Source organism: Monomorium pharaonis, chromosome 5 (genome assembly GCF_013373865.1).
Source record: "Monomorium pharaonis isolate MP-MQ-018 chromosome 5, ASM1337386v2, whole genome shotgun sequence".
Classification (NCBI taxonomy): Eukaryota; Metazoa; Arthropoda; class Insecta; order Hymenoptera; family Formicidae; genus Monomorium; species Monomorium pharaonis.
In genome coordinates, this window is record NC_050471.1 from 14,451,973 (window position 1) to 14,473,201 (window position 21,229).

A 21,229-nucleotide genomic window follows, 5' to 3' on the forward strand; every position below is an offset into this window, starting at 1 on the left:
TACACACTATACTTTGTACTTGTTCTATATTTTATTATCTATTTTATTATTATGTATGAATTGGTTTTATTATATACATATATTTTATTATTCTTATATTCTATTTTCTATTCTATTATCTATCTTATCTAATCTAGGTTATATTATAATTACACGTGTTATATATTCATGATATAAATTTATTGAATTTCATTTACAATGTGCATAAAATGTTTATGAATCCGGGCTACATTCTTAAATCATACATAATTCGGTTTCTTTTAATGTTGCCTAATTCTGCCTCTGCTCTTATTACATCAGGTACAGCGTTTTCTTCTGGATATATCACAACTGGAAACTCGTCATTTCTTAGCATACAGATATTATGTAAAACACAACAAGCTAATATAACTTGCGGTATCTTTTTTACATCAGTCAAAGGTAAACAATCTAGTAGAATACGGAACCGCACTTTTAGTAATCCGAAAGCTCGCTCTATGGCCATCCTAGTTGAAGACAAACGAGTATTGTAATTTGTTTGAAATATTGTGAGATGACCATTATCTCTAAATGGAACCATCACATGCGGATGAATTGGATATGCAGCATCTGCTACAATATGAGTGTCAAACGGAAAATATTCATTTGGAACCTCAATGTAATGAGCAAGGGTAGAATTTCTAAAAACTCTTGCATCATGTACCGAGCCGACATGTCCTGCGTAACAATGAGTAAACACACATTTTGCATTACACACAGCTTGCAAATGAATTGCATGAAATTGTTTCCTGCATATATATGAAGCAGCATCTTCCTTTGGAGCTCTGATTTTAATGTGCGAACCATCAAGAGCTCCAATTACATTTGGAAAATTTTTTATTTTTGAAAATTCGTTAATTGTGCATCTTACTGTTTCACCTTTTGGCCATTGAATAAACCTTGGTGCGAGACAATGTAAAGCATACGTTATCCGTCTTACTGCTCTGAATGCAGTTGCCTTGCCAACTCCGAATTGAACATGAATTGATCTGTCAAGATAAAATAAATATGATTTGACACAATCAAAAAATAACAAGAAATATTATATATTATTATAAGAATAAAAAAATACCTATAAGAGTCTGGTGTAGCTAAAAACCATAATGTTATTAACAGTTGTTTTCCTGGGTCTATTTGTTTTCTTCCAATTGTCGTTTGAGATAAAGCTGGTCCGATTAAATGCAATATCATGTTGTATGTTTCAGGAAACATCCTACAAATAATAAACATGACAATTTAAGATTAACTAAATCGAAATTAAGTTCTATAATTGCTGTTACATTCTTTTTTATGATTAAAAAAACTCATGTTTTTCAAGTAACACTAGTAATAAAAATGAACATTTTAATGACAAAGAAGAACTCTGAATCAACAAAAAAGACTATCTTTTTGTGTAATAATAATATTGCATTATACAACTTACCTAAAGTGTTCCTTGAATTGTTGTGGTAAATAACCTGGCACAACTCGTTCTATATAATCTGATAATTTTTCAGTTGGAATAGTCACTCCTCTTGTGTTTTGCACCATTAGAATAGCGTATAAAATTTCCGTATCTTCCTCTTCATCACTCGAAAGTTCATCACTTTCATCACTACTACTACTTCTTGACATGCATGAGTCTTCTTCTTTTATCGTAAAAGAAAATGTTGTAGCAATTGTAGAAATTAATTCCGATTCGCTCAATCTTAAATCTTGATTCTCCATGTTTGAAGTATCTAAACAAAATGAGCTGCATGAAATCTGTTCCGTTACCAGAAACGCATGTAGTGCATTCAAGAAACGGAACGGGTTCTACACTCCATGCCCTGCCCTGCTACTCATGCATTTCATGCAAGAAACGGAACGCACCCTTATTCAAGTTCCAGCTTAAGCACGATCTTGAGACGTCAATGCTGTTATTTCATTGGTTAAGTAAGTCTCAAGTCGGCTCGAAGCTAGACTTAAGACAATGCTTGAGTTTAAGATCGGTCTATGAATCCCGTCCTTAGCCTTTTTAATTGCGTTTCGTAAGGTTTTCCTCTCTATTTTTAGAATATTGTTAAGCCGGGTTTGTAGTTCCGCCGATACTTTACCTTTAGCTCTAGTGGCTTTCCTCCATGCCTTGTTGCAATTAGTTCTCAATCTGGCGATTTCCTCTTACCACCAATATACTAGTTTATTGTTATAAGTACTAAACTTTCTCATTGATTTATTTGAAATGGCCTTAAGGAGACCATCTATTCTTTTGGCTTGACGTCTGGCGGGCCCATCCAAATCCGGGGTAGGTCATCCCAATACATAGGCCGCCACCATCATGTCTTCCTTGTTTAACGAGGTTAGGCTCTATCTTGCCTCCATTATAATTTTCGCCGGTTGTAACTGGCTTAAGATAACGTTAATATAAATGTAGCAATGATCAGACAATAAGTCTTCTATTCTGTCTACTTTCCAGTATACGTCGTCAGCATTAATTAATTTATTGATTATTGTTAGGTCCACAAACTGAATTTCCTCTAGGGTGTAAACATATAAATTCTTTATTCGTATTAACCACGGTTAGGTCTTGATTGTGTAACCAATCGATCATTAGATTCCCTCTATTATTTATATTCACGTCCCAATGCAATGCTCTTGCATTAAAATCCCCTATAATTATAATTGGCTCATTACTGTATCTATTGATGATCGTGGATAGCTCTGTGAGGAAATTGTCAAATTTTGTAAGTTTTCTATTGGGTGAAAAATAAACGCCTATAATAATAATTTTAAACATTTTAATCGCTACAAAACTCTTACTCCTAACCAATAACTGGCCTTGTATACTTTTATTTTTAGGTCCGTGCCAGGTTATGGCTACGTCTGGTTTATCTCCTGTAGAATATAACCAGCTATCTTTATTTAAAATTTTATAAGGTTCCAGTAGGACTAAAACATCTATGTCTGAGTTTCTTAATTTGTTTAATGCCAGATCTTGAGACGCTAACGAATGGTTGCAATTTAATTGCAACATTTTAATTCTTAGATTCTTGAATGTTATTTACTATTTGAATGTCCTCCGTCATCCTCGATGGTTCTTCCGTTGATTCGTTCATTTCCTCCAATGATGTTTTTCCCATATTTGCCTTAAGTTCCTCACTTGTTCCCATAGACGTCTCTGGCGTCGAGGTTCTATTGATACTATGCTCCATTCTTTCTTTTTTAGATATTGACTTGTCAGAATTTATATTCTCTCTAATTGTATTATCTAGAAAGGAATCTCTATTCCCTGAACTATCATTGGATTTCAATGATAGGTTGAGAGGTTCGTTCGATAAATCCATGTGTTCTTGTATAGGGTCATGTATATATTCCTCCTCTAGGTTATCCTCATTCATAATTATCCTCTCTTGTTCGATTTGCGTCTCATCCGCAGTATCCTGAGGCAATGAATCTTCCTCATCTACCTGTACCTTGATCCTCTTACCTTTTTTAATTAGTCTGGGTTCCATATTATTCATCCCCTTCCCTGCTTTCGCAGGAGATCCAGGTGATAAGATCCTCTTATTACTAAAAGAAATCCTTCTCGGGGAGTGGGGAACGCATCCCTCGCCTCCCGCCCTGTGATCCGCCTGTAGCCCTTTTTCCGCGCAAGGCGGGCAGTGAGGTTTATTGGTGCACTGATAAATCTTGTGACGAATCTCACCACATTGGAAGCAATTTCCTTTTCTATCAATTTTCCCATCCTGATTCTTCTCGCCTGCGCCAATTCGATTGCTGCCTCTAAAGGGCATCTAACCCATATTGAGCACAATCCGTCTCTGTTGTATCGTATCGCGCCGACTTTTATGCTTAATGCAGAACATTTAGTTCTTTTAGTTCTTAGATATTGTGTCCTTAACCTCCTCTGGGGTAATAGAATCGTCCATGCCATAGATAATTACTTCGGCAGACTTAACCGGGCGGCCTATTATTACGTTGTCATCCTTAAGTGAGACCTTGAGTTTTGCCGCCAATAGGTCTGCTTTTTTTTCCATGTCGTCATCAGGGAGTTCTATAATAACTCCACCCGTAGCTGACTTTCTAACTCTAGTATTATTAATCCCAATTTCGTCCAGTGAGATTTCGGATCTAGCCTTTCTCATAATATTTGCAAACGAGGTGACGTTGTCTTCTAAATTAATAGTAATCGCCGCAGATTTGGAAGGACTTTTCCTCGGGAGATTACTATTTTCTCTTATATTTGACTTTAGGATTCTTTTTTCCTTGTTGGAGACGAGAGCCTCATAATCACTCTCCGCACTCGACGTAAATGATTTCCTTCTTTCCCGCCTATCTTTCTTTTTACTCTTGACCTCTCTCCATATATTCTCCTCCCTTGGGAGATGATAAGCCTCATAATTGGTTTCTTCTACCTTATTAGCTTCTTCATTTATGGTGACTTTACGCTTGTCAGTATGATCTTTCTTTTGTTTATACATATTATCAGCCACGATCATCTTATCTCTCGAAGATGCTCCTTTGGTTATATCAGACGTACCAGGTGATTGCTCATCTTCCGATGATTCTATTCTCTGGCCTCCTTTCGGCCTTTCTCTAAATATCGTATCCGAGTTACTCTTCTTACGATATTGGCTAGTAGAGATCTCCTTCTTCTTTTCCTCAAGTTCCTTGGTAAGTCTTAAGTATGTCTGTTTGTAATAGTCTAAATCACCGATTTCCGTGGCTCTTATGGCAAGTTTTTTAACTAAATGTTTAATATAAAAAATGCTATCTTTTAGTTCGCCACTTATACGACCTTGTAAATTTGAGGAGCTAGCGCGAGCATCCTCCATTTTTTTAAATAAATGAAAGGCCTCCACGGCCAACTGGTTGGCAGTCATTTCCTGGTATTGCGCTAGTTTATCTTGAATCTCATCTCTCTTCTTTTTGCTGAGTTTGACTTTCTTGATTTCATCATTAGTTTCTCTATGACTTTCTTTCTTCATCTTTTTGCCAATATCCGAAGTTTTTTCAGCATATTCCCAATGTTCATTCTTTAGATCAGTTTTTCATCTAAGGACTTTTGATGAAACTACTTTGGTGTATGGACTTTTACTGCCCCACCTGGGGCCTCTGGGTCCTTTATTCTTAGGAGTTTCAGTAGTTAGGTCCTCAACTATATCTTTATCTTCACTATCCTCCTCACTCAGAACAATGGGTGGACTTAGAGATACTAAAACAGAGATTCGCCAATGTGCCGTCTTGGGGTAAAACCGGATATCGGATATGACGTTTTCGATGGCGGTTTATTTTGATTGTAAATGCAAGAATATAATATATATATATTTTTTTATTTGTAGTTATTAATATTTAATAATCGAACAAAATGAATATTAAAACACAATATATTTAAAAAAAAGGTTTACACACATATTTCATTAATTTTCCCATGTAAGGTTAGGTAATAAAAAATATGTAAATAATTTTGTTTATTTCTAATTAACTTTTGAATGTAATTTTTACAATTGTTTATTATTTATCTCTTGTCGTTTCTATTTACTTATGTACAATTTTGTTTAATACATAACTTGACTGAGAAAATGTATATTGTGTTGATCTGATTGTCCGAGGCCCAAATTTGTTATTTTAATTGCAGTTGTGTCTCGTATCCTATTTATAAGGATGAAAGTGAATTCTTTTAATAGCTGGATGTATATCAGATGATGATTGTACTTAAAATTGAAATTCATTAGAAATATTTATCAGAAAAAGTATGCAAGCAATAAAAGTAAAAGTAGCATGGGAATAACAGAAAATAAGAATAGAAAAGGTCAAATCTATAAGAACAAAATTTTATTTTATATATGCATGCATTACCATACTTTTGCTCGCACATATTGCATTTTTATTACATGGAGTTATTGCTTGCGAACAATTTTTTAATTTAAATGCTATAAACCTTTTAATAATTTTTTCTTTTAAATTGTGACATGCAGGTAGAAAAAAAGTGCTTTGGTTACATAATTTTATAAAGAATTCTTTCAGGTTTATATGTTTTTGTACTCGAATATGAGGATAAAAAGTTTTAAATATTTTTGTCATTTGAAGAAAAAAGTTAAACGTGACAGGATTTACAAAAAACAAAGTATTTATATGTTTACATCTTAAACGTGTTAAGGCACTGTAATAATAATTATTTGACTGTATTGATCCTGTTGCATTTATACAAGTCTGGCATACACTTTGATTTTTCATAATATTCGCTATTAAATATCCGGCAACATAATAAATTTTGTTTAATTCTAATTTATTAAAAACAATTTTTTGTGACATATTAGAAAAGACTTGTACTTGTTCAGATTTGCTCACAGACTTGCTGTTTTCTATTAAAATATCTAAAAACTCAGAAAAAAATTCTCTATCATCACTTTCATAATTACTATTGGATATATTCTTCATGTATTGAGAAATACTAATCAATTTTAAATTATTTTTGAACTGAAATGCATTTGGAATAACGTTTTTTGATCTTATTACAGAAAATAAGTTTTCAATACAGTCTTGCGAAAGACGCGAAGGTAAAAAGTAATTAAAACCTCTATCACGCAATAAAAATGAAGTTAATTGAAGAACAGTCGTTGTAGACATTATCACAGCTGTTTGAAAAGGTTTCCAATTTCCCTTCTGTCCTACTTTTAAGCCTTTGAAAAGTTCAATTACTTCATTTAGAAAAGCGATTGTTTCTTCTAATTTTTCTATGTTATTAAATCCTAAAGCTAAATATAAATTTCTTCCGCTCATTATTTGAAACCATCGAGTAATAAATTTAATAAACCAAGCAGTCGTTATCCTGGCATCGTTTAAGTTTGCTAACAATTCAAGAGCTGTTCCTACTTGATTACTAAATACTGTTGTAGCCGTATTCACTCGCATTTTTTGGAAATGATTATTTCTAGACAAATATTCAGATTTCAACTTAAAAGCTAACTTAATATCACAATTATTATCAGCTATAAGAACATCGTTTAAATGACTAGAATTAGCTACATTTGTAGGTAATGCTAACTTATTAACAAAATAATCTGGAATGGTTATGGTTTCATTATTTATAAAGCCAGTTTTAATATTTTTTAAAGCGTGAGGTACGTCCGAATAAAAGTACAAAAGCCTATCATTAGAGCAAGGTTGCTTACAACTATTTTTAATTATAATATTTGAAACTTCTATTCCAAACGCTCTCCACATTGCTCGATTGCTTGGTCCCATATCCGAAGTGACATTATGAACAATTAAACCAATTTCCTCAGCTTTTTTTATAATTGTTTCAATTATAGGTTTCAATTTTTCGCCGTTTACTTTATTACCAGTTAAATAATACGCAACCACTTGTTTCCATCTTGAAGCAATTTCGGCTAACATAAACACAAGACCATGAGTAGCAATAATACTTGTATCATGATCTGGCAATGTAACGTTGCCAATGATCGTGTTTGTTGATGCATCATAAAAAGTACCAGCGGTAATGCTCATCTCGTCGAGCACTAATGTACAATCTTTATCAATCTCCTTCTCGAATACAGAAATTTTTATTTTCATAAATTCAAAAACTTCATTAATTATCCCACTTTTGAATTTAAGATTTTCTAACTTTCTATTTAAAGTGCGCATAGAAAGAAGAGGGAAATTTGCTTTTAACAATTCTTGATAACCTGCAGTGCCACATGCAAATTTCAACTTATAAGCTTTTATCAACGTACTATTGCACCATTTTGGTATTTTTGTATACTTTCCAGACAACAAGTTTAACTGATCTTCATTAAAAATCTTATTTATATTAGAAAGTACCTTATTATTATGTACTTCAATTTGAAGTCTTTTGATTTTCCTTTTCGCGTATTGTAATTTTCTCTTCATTTGCAGTCTTAAACGTTCACTTTTTTTCCAAAGCATTTCCAATTGCTCCAAACGTTTTAAAACATATGGATCTGAAGTTTCTGTTATATTAGATGAAATGCCTAATACATTTCTTTCTTTTTCGGTAATATCTTCATTGATTTCCATTTTTTCTTCCATTTCATTTGAAATATTTTCAAACACATCAGTCTCTGTAGCTTCGATTATTGTGTTCTGCCTTGTTGTATTAGATGAAATGCTTAATACATTTCTTTCTTCTTCGGTAATATCTTCATTGATTTCAATTTTTTCTTCCATTTCATTTGAAATATTTTCAAACACATCAGTCTCTGTAGCTTCGATTATTGTGTTCTGCCTTGTTGTAGATGTTGACAAATTCTCACCGAATATTGTTGGTATTGCATCAGATTTCAATCTGCGTGAGCCATCTTTTCTTATCATCCACATATCAGAGGCAAAATGGACCTGCACAGACAATATATATAACTTTTTGAATGTGCAATTATATTTTTCTCATCATATTCAGAGTCAATTTAGTCTCGATTTAGTATATTTAAACTTTTTTTTTAATTTAAAATATTTTTACAAAACTTATTTCAGCACAAATTAAAACAATTTGGTATAACAGTTTGCTTTTGATTATAACTTACATCACATAATCTTGCATTTGAAGTTGGAATCCAATCTGTAAGGTTTATATTCTGGATCCATACTTTTTTTCTTTCCGAATCTTTTGGAAATCGACACATTTGATAACCTTTTTTATTTGTGTTAGTGCAATAACCAGCACAGCAACTATTAGGCATTTCTGATTCATTCACCTATTTTATTTTAAACAAAATTATTTTTGAAATTACATTGGAAATACGCAAGTGTTAACACTTTTATATACTTTCACTTTATATAAGTAAAAATAAAAATTATATATAAATTACTTTTTATAAAACACGATACAATTAATTACCCGAGGTTTTCTTTTTTTTCTATTTTATCAGAGAGAAACCTCAGATTTCTCTCTGATTTTATATTCTATTTGGTAGACACTCTGTTTTCTTTTGACAGGTGACAGGTGACAGGTGACAGGTTAGATCGGCTAGGCTTTCTCTGTCAGTTATATCTATCTTTCTCTCTCATACTTCCGGTTATACCCCAAGCGACGGGAGCCAATCAGAAATCGTTAACACATTGGCGAATCTCTGTTTTAGTATCTCTAGGTGGACTTCGTTCTGGGCTGCCGTATTGGAAGGACGTGGTCCGCTCTCGCTCTCCAGTCATTTATATATTACAAGTGTTAATATCATTATACAAGTCGGTAATATCTCAAGCTAAGATCTCCGGCTTCATTAATCCGATCTTCTTTGGCGCCCGAGTACTTACATAACTTGAGGATTAAGCGATACCTCATCCATCACCGCCATTGCAACGCCTGTTATTGGAGAGGCAGGCGAGGCTCCCAAAACGCAATTTCTCGGTCATTTTGTATGGATAGAAATACGAAGCTACCGCATGGAGAATATATATCTTGAAATCTGTTCTGAGGAGAGGAATCTTATCATCAGCATCTTTAAGGAAGCAAAAATTGAGAGACAAGATATATAGAGAAGAATTTATTACTAAAATCCAATCCATATAAAGGACGAAACAAGGATTCTTCACACCTAAAATCGAAAAGATTAGTTCCCAAAGGTAGCATGCTCAGCAGTTTTTAGACTCTGAATAATTGATTTTAAATATGAAAAGTATTGATGAGAGAACTATTCATCTTTTGCTTATCTACACAAGTTGACATTGGCTTACTCTATATATTTCTATTTTGAGTTAGATTAATTTAAAAAAAAAGAATAATAAATAATAAAAAAAAATGTTTTTTCTATGATCAGTGATTGATAAGAATAGTATAGCTAATTAAAAAAAAGAAAAAAATTATAATTCAAATAGTTTCATATACTCTTAAATTTCAAGAATATTGAAGTATTCACTCACTATATGTCTAAATCAGTGCTTGAGCCTAGTTGCCCTTTTCGAGCCGATTCCCGAACGCGCCGCCTCCTATGCCCCCACTACCGCGCGCGGCCTTGACGGCCGAGCCGCCGATCTCGCCCGTACGCTTTGTCTCAGGAGCAGCTATGTATAAGAAATAGTGCCCTGCACCACAAAATTCATTAAAATTACTTTAAGTAAATAATTTTTGTTTTTATAAACAAAAAAGTACTAACTTTTTTATTACTAATTTATTTTATGTAGTACAACAATATGTAAAAACATAATATGTAAATTAGAATTTTGACAATAGTTTTCCACATCACCCGTGAGATACTATTATTGATGCGTTTTTTTTTTAAGTGGTTTCCCCAGTAGGCCTAATCCACTAAAAGATGAAATATAATATACAGCTTGGCAGAAAAACAAAATTTTATTTATTGTAAGATATATAAAAACGACAGGAAAATTAGAAGAATGCCAAGCTATATATTATATTTAATCTTTTAGTGGATTAGGCCTACTGAAAAAACCACTTAAAAAAAAGCATCAATAATAATACCTCACGGGTGATGTGGAAATTAAACTATTGTCAAATTCTAATTTATATATTATGTTTTTACATATTGTTATACTACATATAAAATAAATTAGAAATAAAAAAGTTAGTACTTTTTTGTTTATAAAAACAAAAATTATTTACTTAGAGTAATTTTAATGAATTTTGTGGTGCAGGGCACCATTTCTTATACAGAGCTGCTCCTGAGACAAAGCGTACGGGCGAGATCGGCGGCTCGGCCGTCAAGGCCGCGCGCGGTAGTGGGGGCATAGGAGGCGGCGCGTTCGGGAATCGGCTCGAAAAGGGCAACTAAACTCAAGCACTGGTCTAAATAAATATAAAATTTATAAAATTTTCTGTATTTAATTTCCTAAGTTGAAAGTATGTGTGATGTACTTAATAGATTATCATACTTCTCTTGGAAAACATAAATAGTAAATAACCACACTGTTGTGAAGTGATCTTTCCATGTTAAGTACATGTACAAATATTTTCATATTTGTGACCAAGGTTGAACATTGAGCTCAGAGAGAATCAGATATTATCCAACGAATATTCCAAGCTTTTCACAAATAAATTAATATCATATATTACTCTTTTTGTTTTTAAAAATAATGAACTCAGATTTGTTATAATCACTTGCATCAAATGTTATTTGGAATAATAGTGCAAATTGAAAAAAAATAATAATAATTTTTCTTAAAAAAAAAGCATACATTTTACCTGGTAATTGAATTTGGCCTCACTTTGATATACGCTCGGTTTTCTTCCTGGTCGAAACCGTACCTGATCTATATGAATTGATCTGTGATGCTAATATACATGCAATAGCTTTAATTCGATATATCGAACAATATGTGAATTTGCAGTGTTATTTATTAATGTATATGTGATTTTTTGCTTAAGGTTGTGTGTGACATTTTGCTTAAATCCTTAAATCTTTAATTTTAAGAATGTTTATTAAATAAATATAAAAAGTAATTAAAACACTTAAAGATTTAAAAAATAAAAAAAAAGGATTGCCAATATTTAATATTTTTCTCTCTTTTTATAAATTTAATATTATATTATTTTTTATGACTCTTTTCGCATATAACTAATGTAGATTTGTCACAATCACTTACATTATATGTTTTTTGGAATAACAGTGACAATTGAATAAATAAAAAAAAAATACACATTTAAACTGATAATTGAATTGAGACTTGTTTCGATATAATTTCAATTTCCTACCTGATCGAAACCGTACCTGATATATATAACTCAATCTGTGATACTATTATTTATAGCTTTAATGTGATGTATCGAACAATACATGAATTTGCAGTATTGTTTATTTATATGTATGTGATATTCTGTTTTAAATCTTAATATTAAGAGTGTCTATTAATTAAATGTAATAAGTAATTAAAACACTTAAAAAAAAAGATATTTCACCACTCGATACTTTGATAAACAGTATATATATCATTTTGGAGATCTAATAAGATGATTTATTTGAACTAAAGGAAATAAGTATATATAGAATAATAAAAGGTCAAAAGAGTTAGTTTTGTAATAAGATTGTTTCTCTGTTGACTTATTTACTCTCAATATCTAACTATCATTATATTGAGACAAGGTCCATGACCTATGATTGTTACACTGAAGAAACTATGGTTTTTGTTGGAAAATTAAAGTATTTAGGTCGTTCTCTTTCTTAACTCAGTACCAGTGTTTGCGATATGCTGCGTCCTTTTATGCGTTTTTCTTTCTTTGTTTTATTTCATGGCTGTTACCGGGTACCACTAGCGCGCTGTCTATACTCGCTCTCTTCCTTTTGTTTTTTGTCACTAGTCGTCATTGTCGCTAGTCAGTACGCTCTACCATCCTGCACGAGAAGGATCACGCGGCGTGTTAACCTATCTTTGATTCGTGTAATCTTTTACTTGAAATACATAGCAATTATATACACGGAAATATAGTGTGACGTGCTATCTGCTACCTAAGAAAAATCCAACAGTTTTAATAAATATTGTATATTTGGGTAGTAAATTAACTGGAATTTTTTTTTTGGAACTATGGTGATTTATGTCATGGAAATCTGATTCGTTTAGTTTAAGTATCTTCTTAGCAGATAAGTTAATAATCGTTATACGAGAAGCTAGTCCTTAGAATAAATTAATTATATTTTTCACAATTGTACATAATAATTTTGCATACCAATTTAAATTAGGAGGAGAATCAATCTATTTGTTATAATGTCATAAGATTACAGCTCATATATATATGCGAGAGCTTGTCTCATTCAGACGGGTTAGTAGTCTTGAACCTCAAATCCTGGCTGAAGTCGAGCTGAACTGTCACACTGTTTTTAAAAAAAAGAAGATAATGGCAAATAATAATCTTATTTAGTATTATTTTGAATACCATTGAAGCAGTAATTTCTGCTCAATTTAGTTTAGGTTAATACCTCGTGTTTTTTTTTGTTTTTTTCATGTAGTGATTTATTCAAATTAGAATTTAACCTAAAAGGCACTAAGAGTGGGATTGACAAGGGTAGTCAGGCTTGAATATTTGTCTTGGGTTTTTAAAAAAGCTTCCAATTGTCTCTGATGTTCGCAATGTCGAAACAAGAAACCAGAAACGCCAGCAAATCCTCTTCTGTAAGCATGAGTAAAAGTGTTAGAGCTGTATCAAACAAAGAAAGTAGATCAAGTAAGAAACGCACTCAGGGCTCTCCAACCAGAGATGTTCTGAGTAAAGAGACATACTTTTTGGATCCATCTCCTTCTATGGATCAGAATCAGAACCAAGCAGAGCAGTTTCCGACCACTGCAGTCCAAGAGGTTATAATCTCCAACGAGAACGAACCCATCTTGACCGCACAAGACAACGATCTGGAAGCGAACAGAATTGCCTTTATAAACTCTGCCTGGAACAATAGATATTCATCATGTATCTCTGGTCCATATGTGATATACATTGAGACTCTGAGGGGCAATTCAGGATTAAACATAGGTAACTTGCACCCAATGAGTATAAGACAAATGATATTTAATAAAACCAGCGAGGTTAATATGAAACAACTATATAACAACATTTTGAATATAAGAAAGAAAGGGAAGAATATCGTGAGTATTAGCTTTAAGTCCTACGAAGAGGCCAATAGCTTTTTGGATAATAAGGAACTTCTTCCAATGGACTGGCTGACATACATTCCGAATTTCAAGTTATTTCGTACTGGAGTTATTAGAAATGTTTCTTTGGACTTTGATATAAAAAACATATATGAAAGTTTGGAGTTTAATGTGAATCACCAAAGTAAAATAAACATCAGGAATATTGAAAGACTCAAGTACATGGATAAGAGGGACAATATACTTAGAGATTCATCTACAGTGAAAATTACTTTTGAAACTGATTTGTTTCCGGAGTTTGTCTATCTATACAAGGTTAGATATAGGATTCTTCCGTACATAAATAAAGTACGAAAATGCAATAATTGTAGCAGATGGGGCCACTCGACGAGAACGTGTAGGGGGAAAAAGAGATGTGAATATTGTGGCCAGGAGCACGATTCAATTGGCTGTAACGTGATCAACCCTAAATGTAGTAATTGCGGAGGAGAGCATTCTTCGTTGGATAAGAACTGTATGGCCTTCACTTATCATCAGCTGATTAATTATGTTATGGCATATGCAAATTGTACTCTGTATAATGCGAAAAGGCTCATTAAATCCAAAAGTATCTCAAATGTATCTCAAATACCGCATCTTTTTAGATCTTTAACTTATAGTGGATGGTCTCTTCAGAGTCATACAGATGGCTTGATTAAGGATAGTAAAACGAAAAATAAAGGATTGACAAATTTGAACAGAAGTCCTATTAGCAGATCTAAACAAAGGTCAAAAATTATTAATCGACACTTTCATATAGACTTTGAATCTCCAATGCAAGAAAGTAGTGAGCTTCCTATCCAATCACGTGAAGGAATTACATACCTAACGCAAGTTGAAAGTAATATGGATAATCCGACCTCAGAAAAAGAGTTGAATCTTCCACAGGGTGGAGTTCCCGCAGGGGATCGCAAGCGTCGAAGATTTCCACAATCTCATCGAGGGACAAATTTGGTTCTTTGTCTTTGTAAGATCTCACCAGAGCTCGTTTATCTAAAACTTCATTGGCTTAGTTTACATCGTGCATTTGATACGCGTATCAGGTACCATATTCGTATCAAATTCGTACTAAATATTTAGTACGCACGATGTAAACGCTGCCGGATCAATTTGGTACGAGCGTATCAAGTAGGAGTATCGTACTAAACTAATACGCGTACCAAGTAATACAAATGTCGATGTAAACGCATAAAACGCATTTTAGAGAGAATTTAGCAATTGAGCATAACCTCAGTGCTAAAATCTAAAAACCGGTGTGAAAATGTCTTAGTAGGAGACATCAACATGAATTAAATTTGTATTATATTTTTCACAGTACATTCGATGTAAACGCGCCCGTACTAAGGCTTTGGTGCGCACCAAACTTAATACGCGTACTAAGGTTTTGACGATGTAAACTAAGCCATTATATAATAAAAACTTAAATACAAATATAATAATGAATGATATCACAAAGTTAATATATGCGGATCAATCTAATGAAAACAAAGTCAGGGAACTAATTTATTATATAAATGCAATTCAGGAAGGTTTTAATAACAAGTAACTGTTCTTTTTGATTATTTAATTGTTGGCATGTCCTGTACTTGATTTCTCTTTATCGTTTTCAAAGTATTACAGTGGAATTGTAGGGGTATCATTGGCAAAAAGCTTGAATTTTCCAACCTGGTGAGCAATTTTGATGTGATATGCCTTCAGGAAACTTGGCTCTCGGATAAACATAAGTTTGATTTTATTGATTTTTTCACTTTTAGAAATGACAGACCTAATAATGCTATTGGAGGTGGAATGACTATTCTAGTATCAAAAAACTTAGAAGTTAAAAAACATAATATTTTAATCCCTCAGGAATTAGGTTTTGAATATACAGCTATCTCAATATTAAATAAGGGGAAAGAAAATAAAGAATTAACAATTATATCGTTTTATAGACCTCCTGTTATACACACCAATAAGGCCAAGTGGACTGAACTTTTTAATTGCATAATCAATTCAGTTGACCATTCTAATCTCTGCATATGTGGTGATTTCAATGCACATAATCCTTTATGGGGTTAATGTGGTAGGAAGATACTTGAGAGAGGTGGTGGATGTCTCACCATTTATCATCATAAACAACGGTTCAACCACAAGAATATCAGCGAATCCTGATTATATTAGTTGCCCTGACTTAACACTGGCCTCTGAAAGCCTTCGGATATTTGAGTGGTCTACAGATATGGACCCAATGGGAAGCGACCATCTGCCGATCAATTTTAAAATCAAAATTGGTAATATGAATTATTCACATAAGAGAGATATTGATGTAAGTAACCGAACTAGAGGAAAACTTGACACCCTAAATATGAATAAGGACCTCTTGATCGAAGGAATGGTAGAAGACATAAAAAACATAGCTGAATTTCAGATGTCAGGAAAAGATTCATACACCCATTGGTATAATGAAATTATAAATAAAGCACTAAGAGCAGGTGCCAAACTCATTGATGGCAAAGGTAGTATCAAAACGTTTGACTCAAAAACAAACAACTTTAAGAATAGTAAGCAGAAGATTAATAGGAGGAATAGGAATAAACCCTGGTGGGATGATGACTGCAAGAAGGCTGTTGAAAATAGAAAGCATTTAATTTACTTAAAAACAACTATTCGCGGCTTAATCTCGCCACGTATAGAAAAGTAGCTGAAGAAACAAGGAAAACAATCAGAAGAAGAAAAAGTGAGAATTTCAAAACTTTGGTTAATAATCTTAATTCAAACGTGGGTATAAAAAAACTTCTGGAATACTGTTAATCTTTTCAAAAAAAGTGCTACATTTAATCCAATTAAACCACCAGAGTCATATAAGAAAATAAAGATCTGGAACACGATCAACAACATTCCCAGAGAACATTATGACGTCTTAAAGACGTCTAAAAGACGTCTTATATTTCTATAAGACGTCTTATAAAACTATCAGAAAGACGTCTTTTAGACGACTTTAAGACGTCTTATGACCCGATTTAAGACGTTTTTAAGACGTCTAAAAGACGTCTAATTTTTTTTATTTATGACGTTTTTGAGACGTCTTATATAAAAATTATTTTAGACATCCCTGGCGAAAAAATTTCTACAAAATTCTAAAAAACTACAAAAATTTACAAAAGTATTCCAATTCTGGCATTTTTTTGTAGTTTTTACAGAAAAATGCTAAATTTGAAACACACTTTTGTAAATTTTTGTAGTTTTTTAGAATTTTGTAGAAAATTTTTCCACCAAGGATTCCAAAAGCTAGGTTTATTATTTTTTATTTTTTATTATTTTAAACAAAATACTTTATATTTATATTTCATTATTTTTATTTTATTATTAAGATAAGTTTTTTTATAAATAAAAAATTTTATATTATATATTTCAATTTTATTTCATGTTTTCGTAATTGGAAATTACAGAATTTTACAGAGATACTGGATTCAGTCACATATTTTACAGCAACTTAAGCGCAACACTATTATCGTCCGGTTTATTAATTGTCAAAAACTGTTGTCAGAAATGTTGTCAGAAAGGTTAATTATTTCCAATAACAGCCTACACACGCGATACGTACGAGAGTTAAAAAGTTGTGTTGTATTAACGTATCCACACTCGGCTGCGTTACACAGCAAACCGGGACAAAACGTCCCAACACACACGCGATACGTGCAAGAGTTCAAAAATTGATACGGGATAAGCACGTCGATCGACTTGATCGCATCACACGGCAGATTTGGTTATGTGCGTCATTCGACGTCTTAAAAACGTTTTTCTCAGACGTCGTAAAGACGTCTAAATGGCGTCTCAAAGAATATGTCTTAAAAAGACGTATTTTAGACGTCTTAAGAGAGACGTCTAAAATAAGACGATTTTAAGACATCATAAAGACGTCTTTTAATAAAGTCTCAAAGACGTCTCTTTTAAGACGTCTTAAAGATGTCTTTTAGACATGCGTGTTGTCTGGGTTACTCCTCCTTGGACACATCAAAGGTTCGAGGAAACCAATGCCTTTGAAAATGAAAATGAAGATGATTGGAACCTTCCATTAAGACTTCATGAAATGCAATCAATTGTGTTTGCGACTAGAGATAGATGCGCACCGGGTCCTGACCTGATCAATAATCCATTATTAAAATGCCTTCCAAAAGAGGTTATGGAATGTTTGTTACTTATATTTAATAGAATAATTGATGACGGCTCATTTCCAACAGAATGGCTCAATGTAGACATTACGTTGATTCCGAAACCAAGTAATAATGATTTTAGACCGATCTCACTAACCTCTAATGTTCTCAAAATATATGAAAAGTTGCTACTGAAAAGATTCGATAGATTCATTGAAGTTAATAGAATATTGCCCAGATGTCAGTTTGGTTTTAGAAGAGGTAGAGAGACTATAAAGAGAGTGAAGCGGATCGTGTTCCCTATTCTGATTGGTTCCGCCATTTCCTGCTGAATACTTCCGGAATATGCATATATATATGTATATACATATATATACACATCCATACAATACAAGTTGTGCAAGCGTGAAATGCTTGTCAAATTACGAAAGTCTCCGCGGTATTAATATAAATTATAAATAATAGTGTATAATGTGAAAGACATTCAAATATCTCCAGTATTTATATACAAAAAAGAAAATAAATATTATATAAGGTAAGTTTAGTATTTAATATATTATAAAGAACATTGTTTTGTACATTGTATACGCAAAATCCTAACCTTAAAATGTTGGTTTTATTTTAAATAAATTCATACATTTACGAATTTTTATTACGTAGTAATTCATCTGACTATAATTTTTGTAGTTTAAAAAATAAACATTAATATTTTATATTGTACAAAATTATTAAATAACATTAAACTTTTTTTTATACAGACTTATCTACATTACACAGTGTTATCAATTATATATATTATTTTGTACTTAGATGACAGGTTGCGCAGCAAACAACTGCAAAAATAAAAGCGAGTACGGAGTAAAAATGTTTTGCTTTCCTTCAGACCCATATCGAAGAGCTGTATGGATAAATAAAGTTGGGCAACAAAACTGGGTTTCAAAGAAACGTCCAGTATTATGTGAGGTAATTTGTTTTAATTATGATTTGTTATTTATAAAGTATATAAGTTAGTTTAATATGTAATTTATTAAATAATATAATTGCAGTAATATAATAATTAAATAATGCAAATTAAATGATACATCCCACACAGCACAGGATATCGCGATATCCACCAGATATCCGAGGAATATCGCTATAGGACATCGCCGTAGGACATCCATAGGATCACAATATGTCCAATTGGATATCCGGATGACCTGGGGATATTCTCAGGATAAAGTGCTGTGTGGGATATATCCAAAAGTAACGTTATTAATAAGAGATATTACGTATAACAAATTTGTGTTATTATTTATTTTGTACAATTATTGTTAATAAATAGAAACATCATACAGTCACGTCTAAATCTTTTATGTGGAATAAAATACTTGTATAAATTTTACAAGCTAAAGCTAAAATAATAAATCCATAAAAGATCCAGTTGCGACCGTTTAAGGCTTATATTTATCAATTCAAGGTTCGATTGCTTTATTGATTCAATGTTTAATTCAAACAGTCAAGATATATTTTCTTTATTGTTTTTTTTGTATTTTATTTATTATTATTTTATATTGTTATACTAAGGCCCGGTTCTACAACTTAATTTAACCGAAGTTTAACTAACCGTATCTAATAGGAGATATTGTTTCATATAAAACAAATTCATCTGTTGGATACAGTTAGTTAAACTTCGGTTAAATTAAGTTGTAGAACCGGGTCTAAGTATTAATAATGGATATTTTATTGTTTAGAAAATAATTTATTTAAAAAATATTTAAGCTGTTTTCAAATCTAACAGTATTTTACAATAATGCAGTAATTTTTATATCTTATTTTTTCAGTATCATTTTGCAATAGATGCATTTGAGAAAGAACGAGTAGATGGAACCAAAAAATTAAAACAACATGCAATTCCAACCATTTTTGGAAACCTTGTCATTCAAATAACGAATCAACAGAAAATACAAAAGAAAAAAAAAATAGGTAAAATTAACTAAAATAATTAAATTAAAAATATAATGTATTTATAGTCTGTTTTTATTTCAAGATTATCTTAAGTCAGTGCTTGAGTTTAGTTGCCCTTTTCGAGCCGATTCCCGAACGCGCCGCCTCCTATGCCCCCACTACCGCGCGCGGCCTTGACGGCCGAGCCGCCGATCTCGCCCGTACGCTTTGTCTCAGGAGCAGCTCTGTATAAGAAATGGTGCCCTGCACCACAAAATTCATTAAAATTACTCTAAGTAAATAATTTTTGTTTTTATAAACAAAAAAGTACTAACTCTTTTATTTCTAATTTATTTTATATGTAGTATAACAATATGTAAAAACATAATATATAAATTAGAATTTGACAATAGTTTAATTTCCACATCACCCGTGAGGTATTATTATTGATGCTTTTTTTTAAGTGGTTTTTTCAGTAGGCCTAATCCACTAAAAGATTAAATATAATATATAGCTTGGCATTCTTCTAATTTTCCTGTCGTTTTTATATATCTTACAATAAATAAAATTTTGTTTTTCTGCCAAGCTGTATATTATATTTCATCTTTTAGTGGATTAGGCCTACTGGGGAAACCACTTAAAAAAAAAACGCATCAATAATAGTATCTCACGGGTGATGTGGAAAACTATTGTCAAAATTCTAATTTACATATTATGTTTTTACATATTGTTGTACTACATAAAATAAATTAGTAATAAAAAAGTTAGTACTTTTTTGTTTATAAAAACAAAAATTATTTACTTAAAGTAATTTTAATGAATTTTGTGGTGCAGGGCACTATTTCTTATACATAGCTGCTCCTGAGACAAAGCGTACGGGCGAGATCGGCGGCTCGGCCGTCAAGGCCGCGCGCGGTAGTGGGGGCATAGGAGGCGGCGCGTTCGGGAATCGGCTCGAAAAGGGCAACTAGGCTCAAGCACTGTCTTAAGTAATGCCTATGCTAAAACAGTTATGCTAATACAGTTCTCTGTGATTGGTTTAGAACATCTTATGATTATAAACATCTTAAATATAAGAACCAACTATGAATACTGGCCTTAGAATATTTTACAAATTTTACAAAAGATAATACTGTATGTTTTGTTTATTTATTAATAAAACGTTTATTTTTCACAAGAAGCAAATACTTCAGTAATAGAACCAGTGACAGAAGCAGTAAATGTAGAACCATTGATGGAATCAGTAAATGTAGTTCAACGTACTGAAGAAAATGCTTATTTTCCACAAGAGGCAAATACTTCAGTAGTAGAACCAGTGACAGAAGCAGTAAATGTAGAACCATTGATGGAATCAGTAAATGTAGTTCAACGTACTGAAGAAAATGCTTATTTTCCACAAGAGGCAAATACTTCAGTAGTAGAACCAATGACAGAAGCAGTAAATGTAGAACCATTGATGGAATCAGTAAATGTAGTTCAACGTACTGAAGAAAATGCTTATTTTCCACAAGAGGCAAATACTTCTACATCGGCGACCGTCGTTACATGCAATGAAAAAAATTCTAAATGTGAAAAAAAAAGAAGCATTTCAATTTTAAAAA

General features: G+C 32.3%; 1 protein-coding gene and 2 long non-coding RNA genes across 9 annotated transcripts in view; 1 reads left to right on the forward strand and 2 right to left on the reverse strand.

Moving 5' to 3' along the window:
* Positions 1-161: 161 nt before the first annotated feature.
* LOC118644136 (putative nuclease HARBI1) overlaps positions 162-21,229 on the reverse strand; it is a 32,143-nt gene continuing 11,075 nt past the window's right edge. The window contains exons 1-6 of one of the 6 annotated variants that reach the window (XM_036286897.1): positions 8,837-9,861; positions 8,523-8,693; positions 7,804-8,337; positions 1,442-1,736; positions 1,091-1,231; positions 162-1,007 (exon numbers count right to left, since the gene is read on the reverse strand). In XM_036286897.1, the coding sequence (XP_036142790.1) occupies positions 227-1,007; positions 1,091-1,231; positions 1,442-1,725 (1,206 nt within the window). In that variant the 5' untranslated portion in view covers positions 1,726-1,736; positions 7,804-8,337; positions 8,523-8,693; positions 8,837-9,861 and the 3' untranslated portion in view covers positions 162-226. Of the gene's footprint in view, positions 1,008-1,090; positions 1,232-1,441; positions 1,737-1,869; positions 1,920-7,803; positions 8,338-8,522; positions 9,862-12,174; positions 12,759-12,863; positions 13,291-21,229 lie in introns of those variants that run through there. The other 5 variants (XM_036286898.1, XM_036286896.1, XM_036286899.1 and 2 more) reach the window with 5 other exon arrangements.
* Positions 12,870-14,640, reverse strand: LOC118645568. Its single transcript, XR_004963280.1, has 2 exons — positions 14,395-14,640; positions 12,870-13,325 (listed from the first exon to the last, which is right to left on the reverse strand). It is a non-coding gene; the product is annotated as an uncharacterized LOC118645568 (long non-coding RNA).
* On the forward strand, positions 17,420-21,211 carry LOC118645567. Of its 2 annotated transcripts, none has more exons than XR_004963278.1 (5): positions 17,420-18,237; positions 18,513-18,665; positions 18,796-19,161; positions 19,526-19,667; positions 20,807-21,211. It is a non-coding gene; the product is annotated as an uncharacterized LOC118645567 (long non-coding RNA). The 2 variants fall into 2 exon arrangements; XR_004963279.1 differs by having other exon boundaries at positions 19,027-19,161.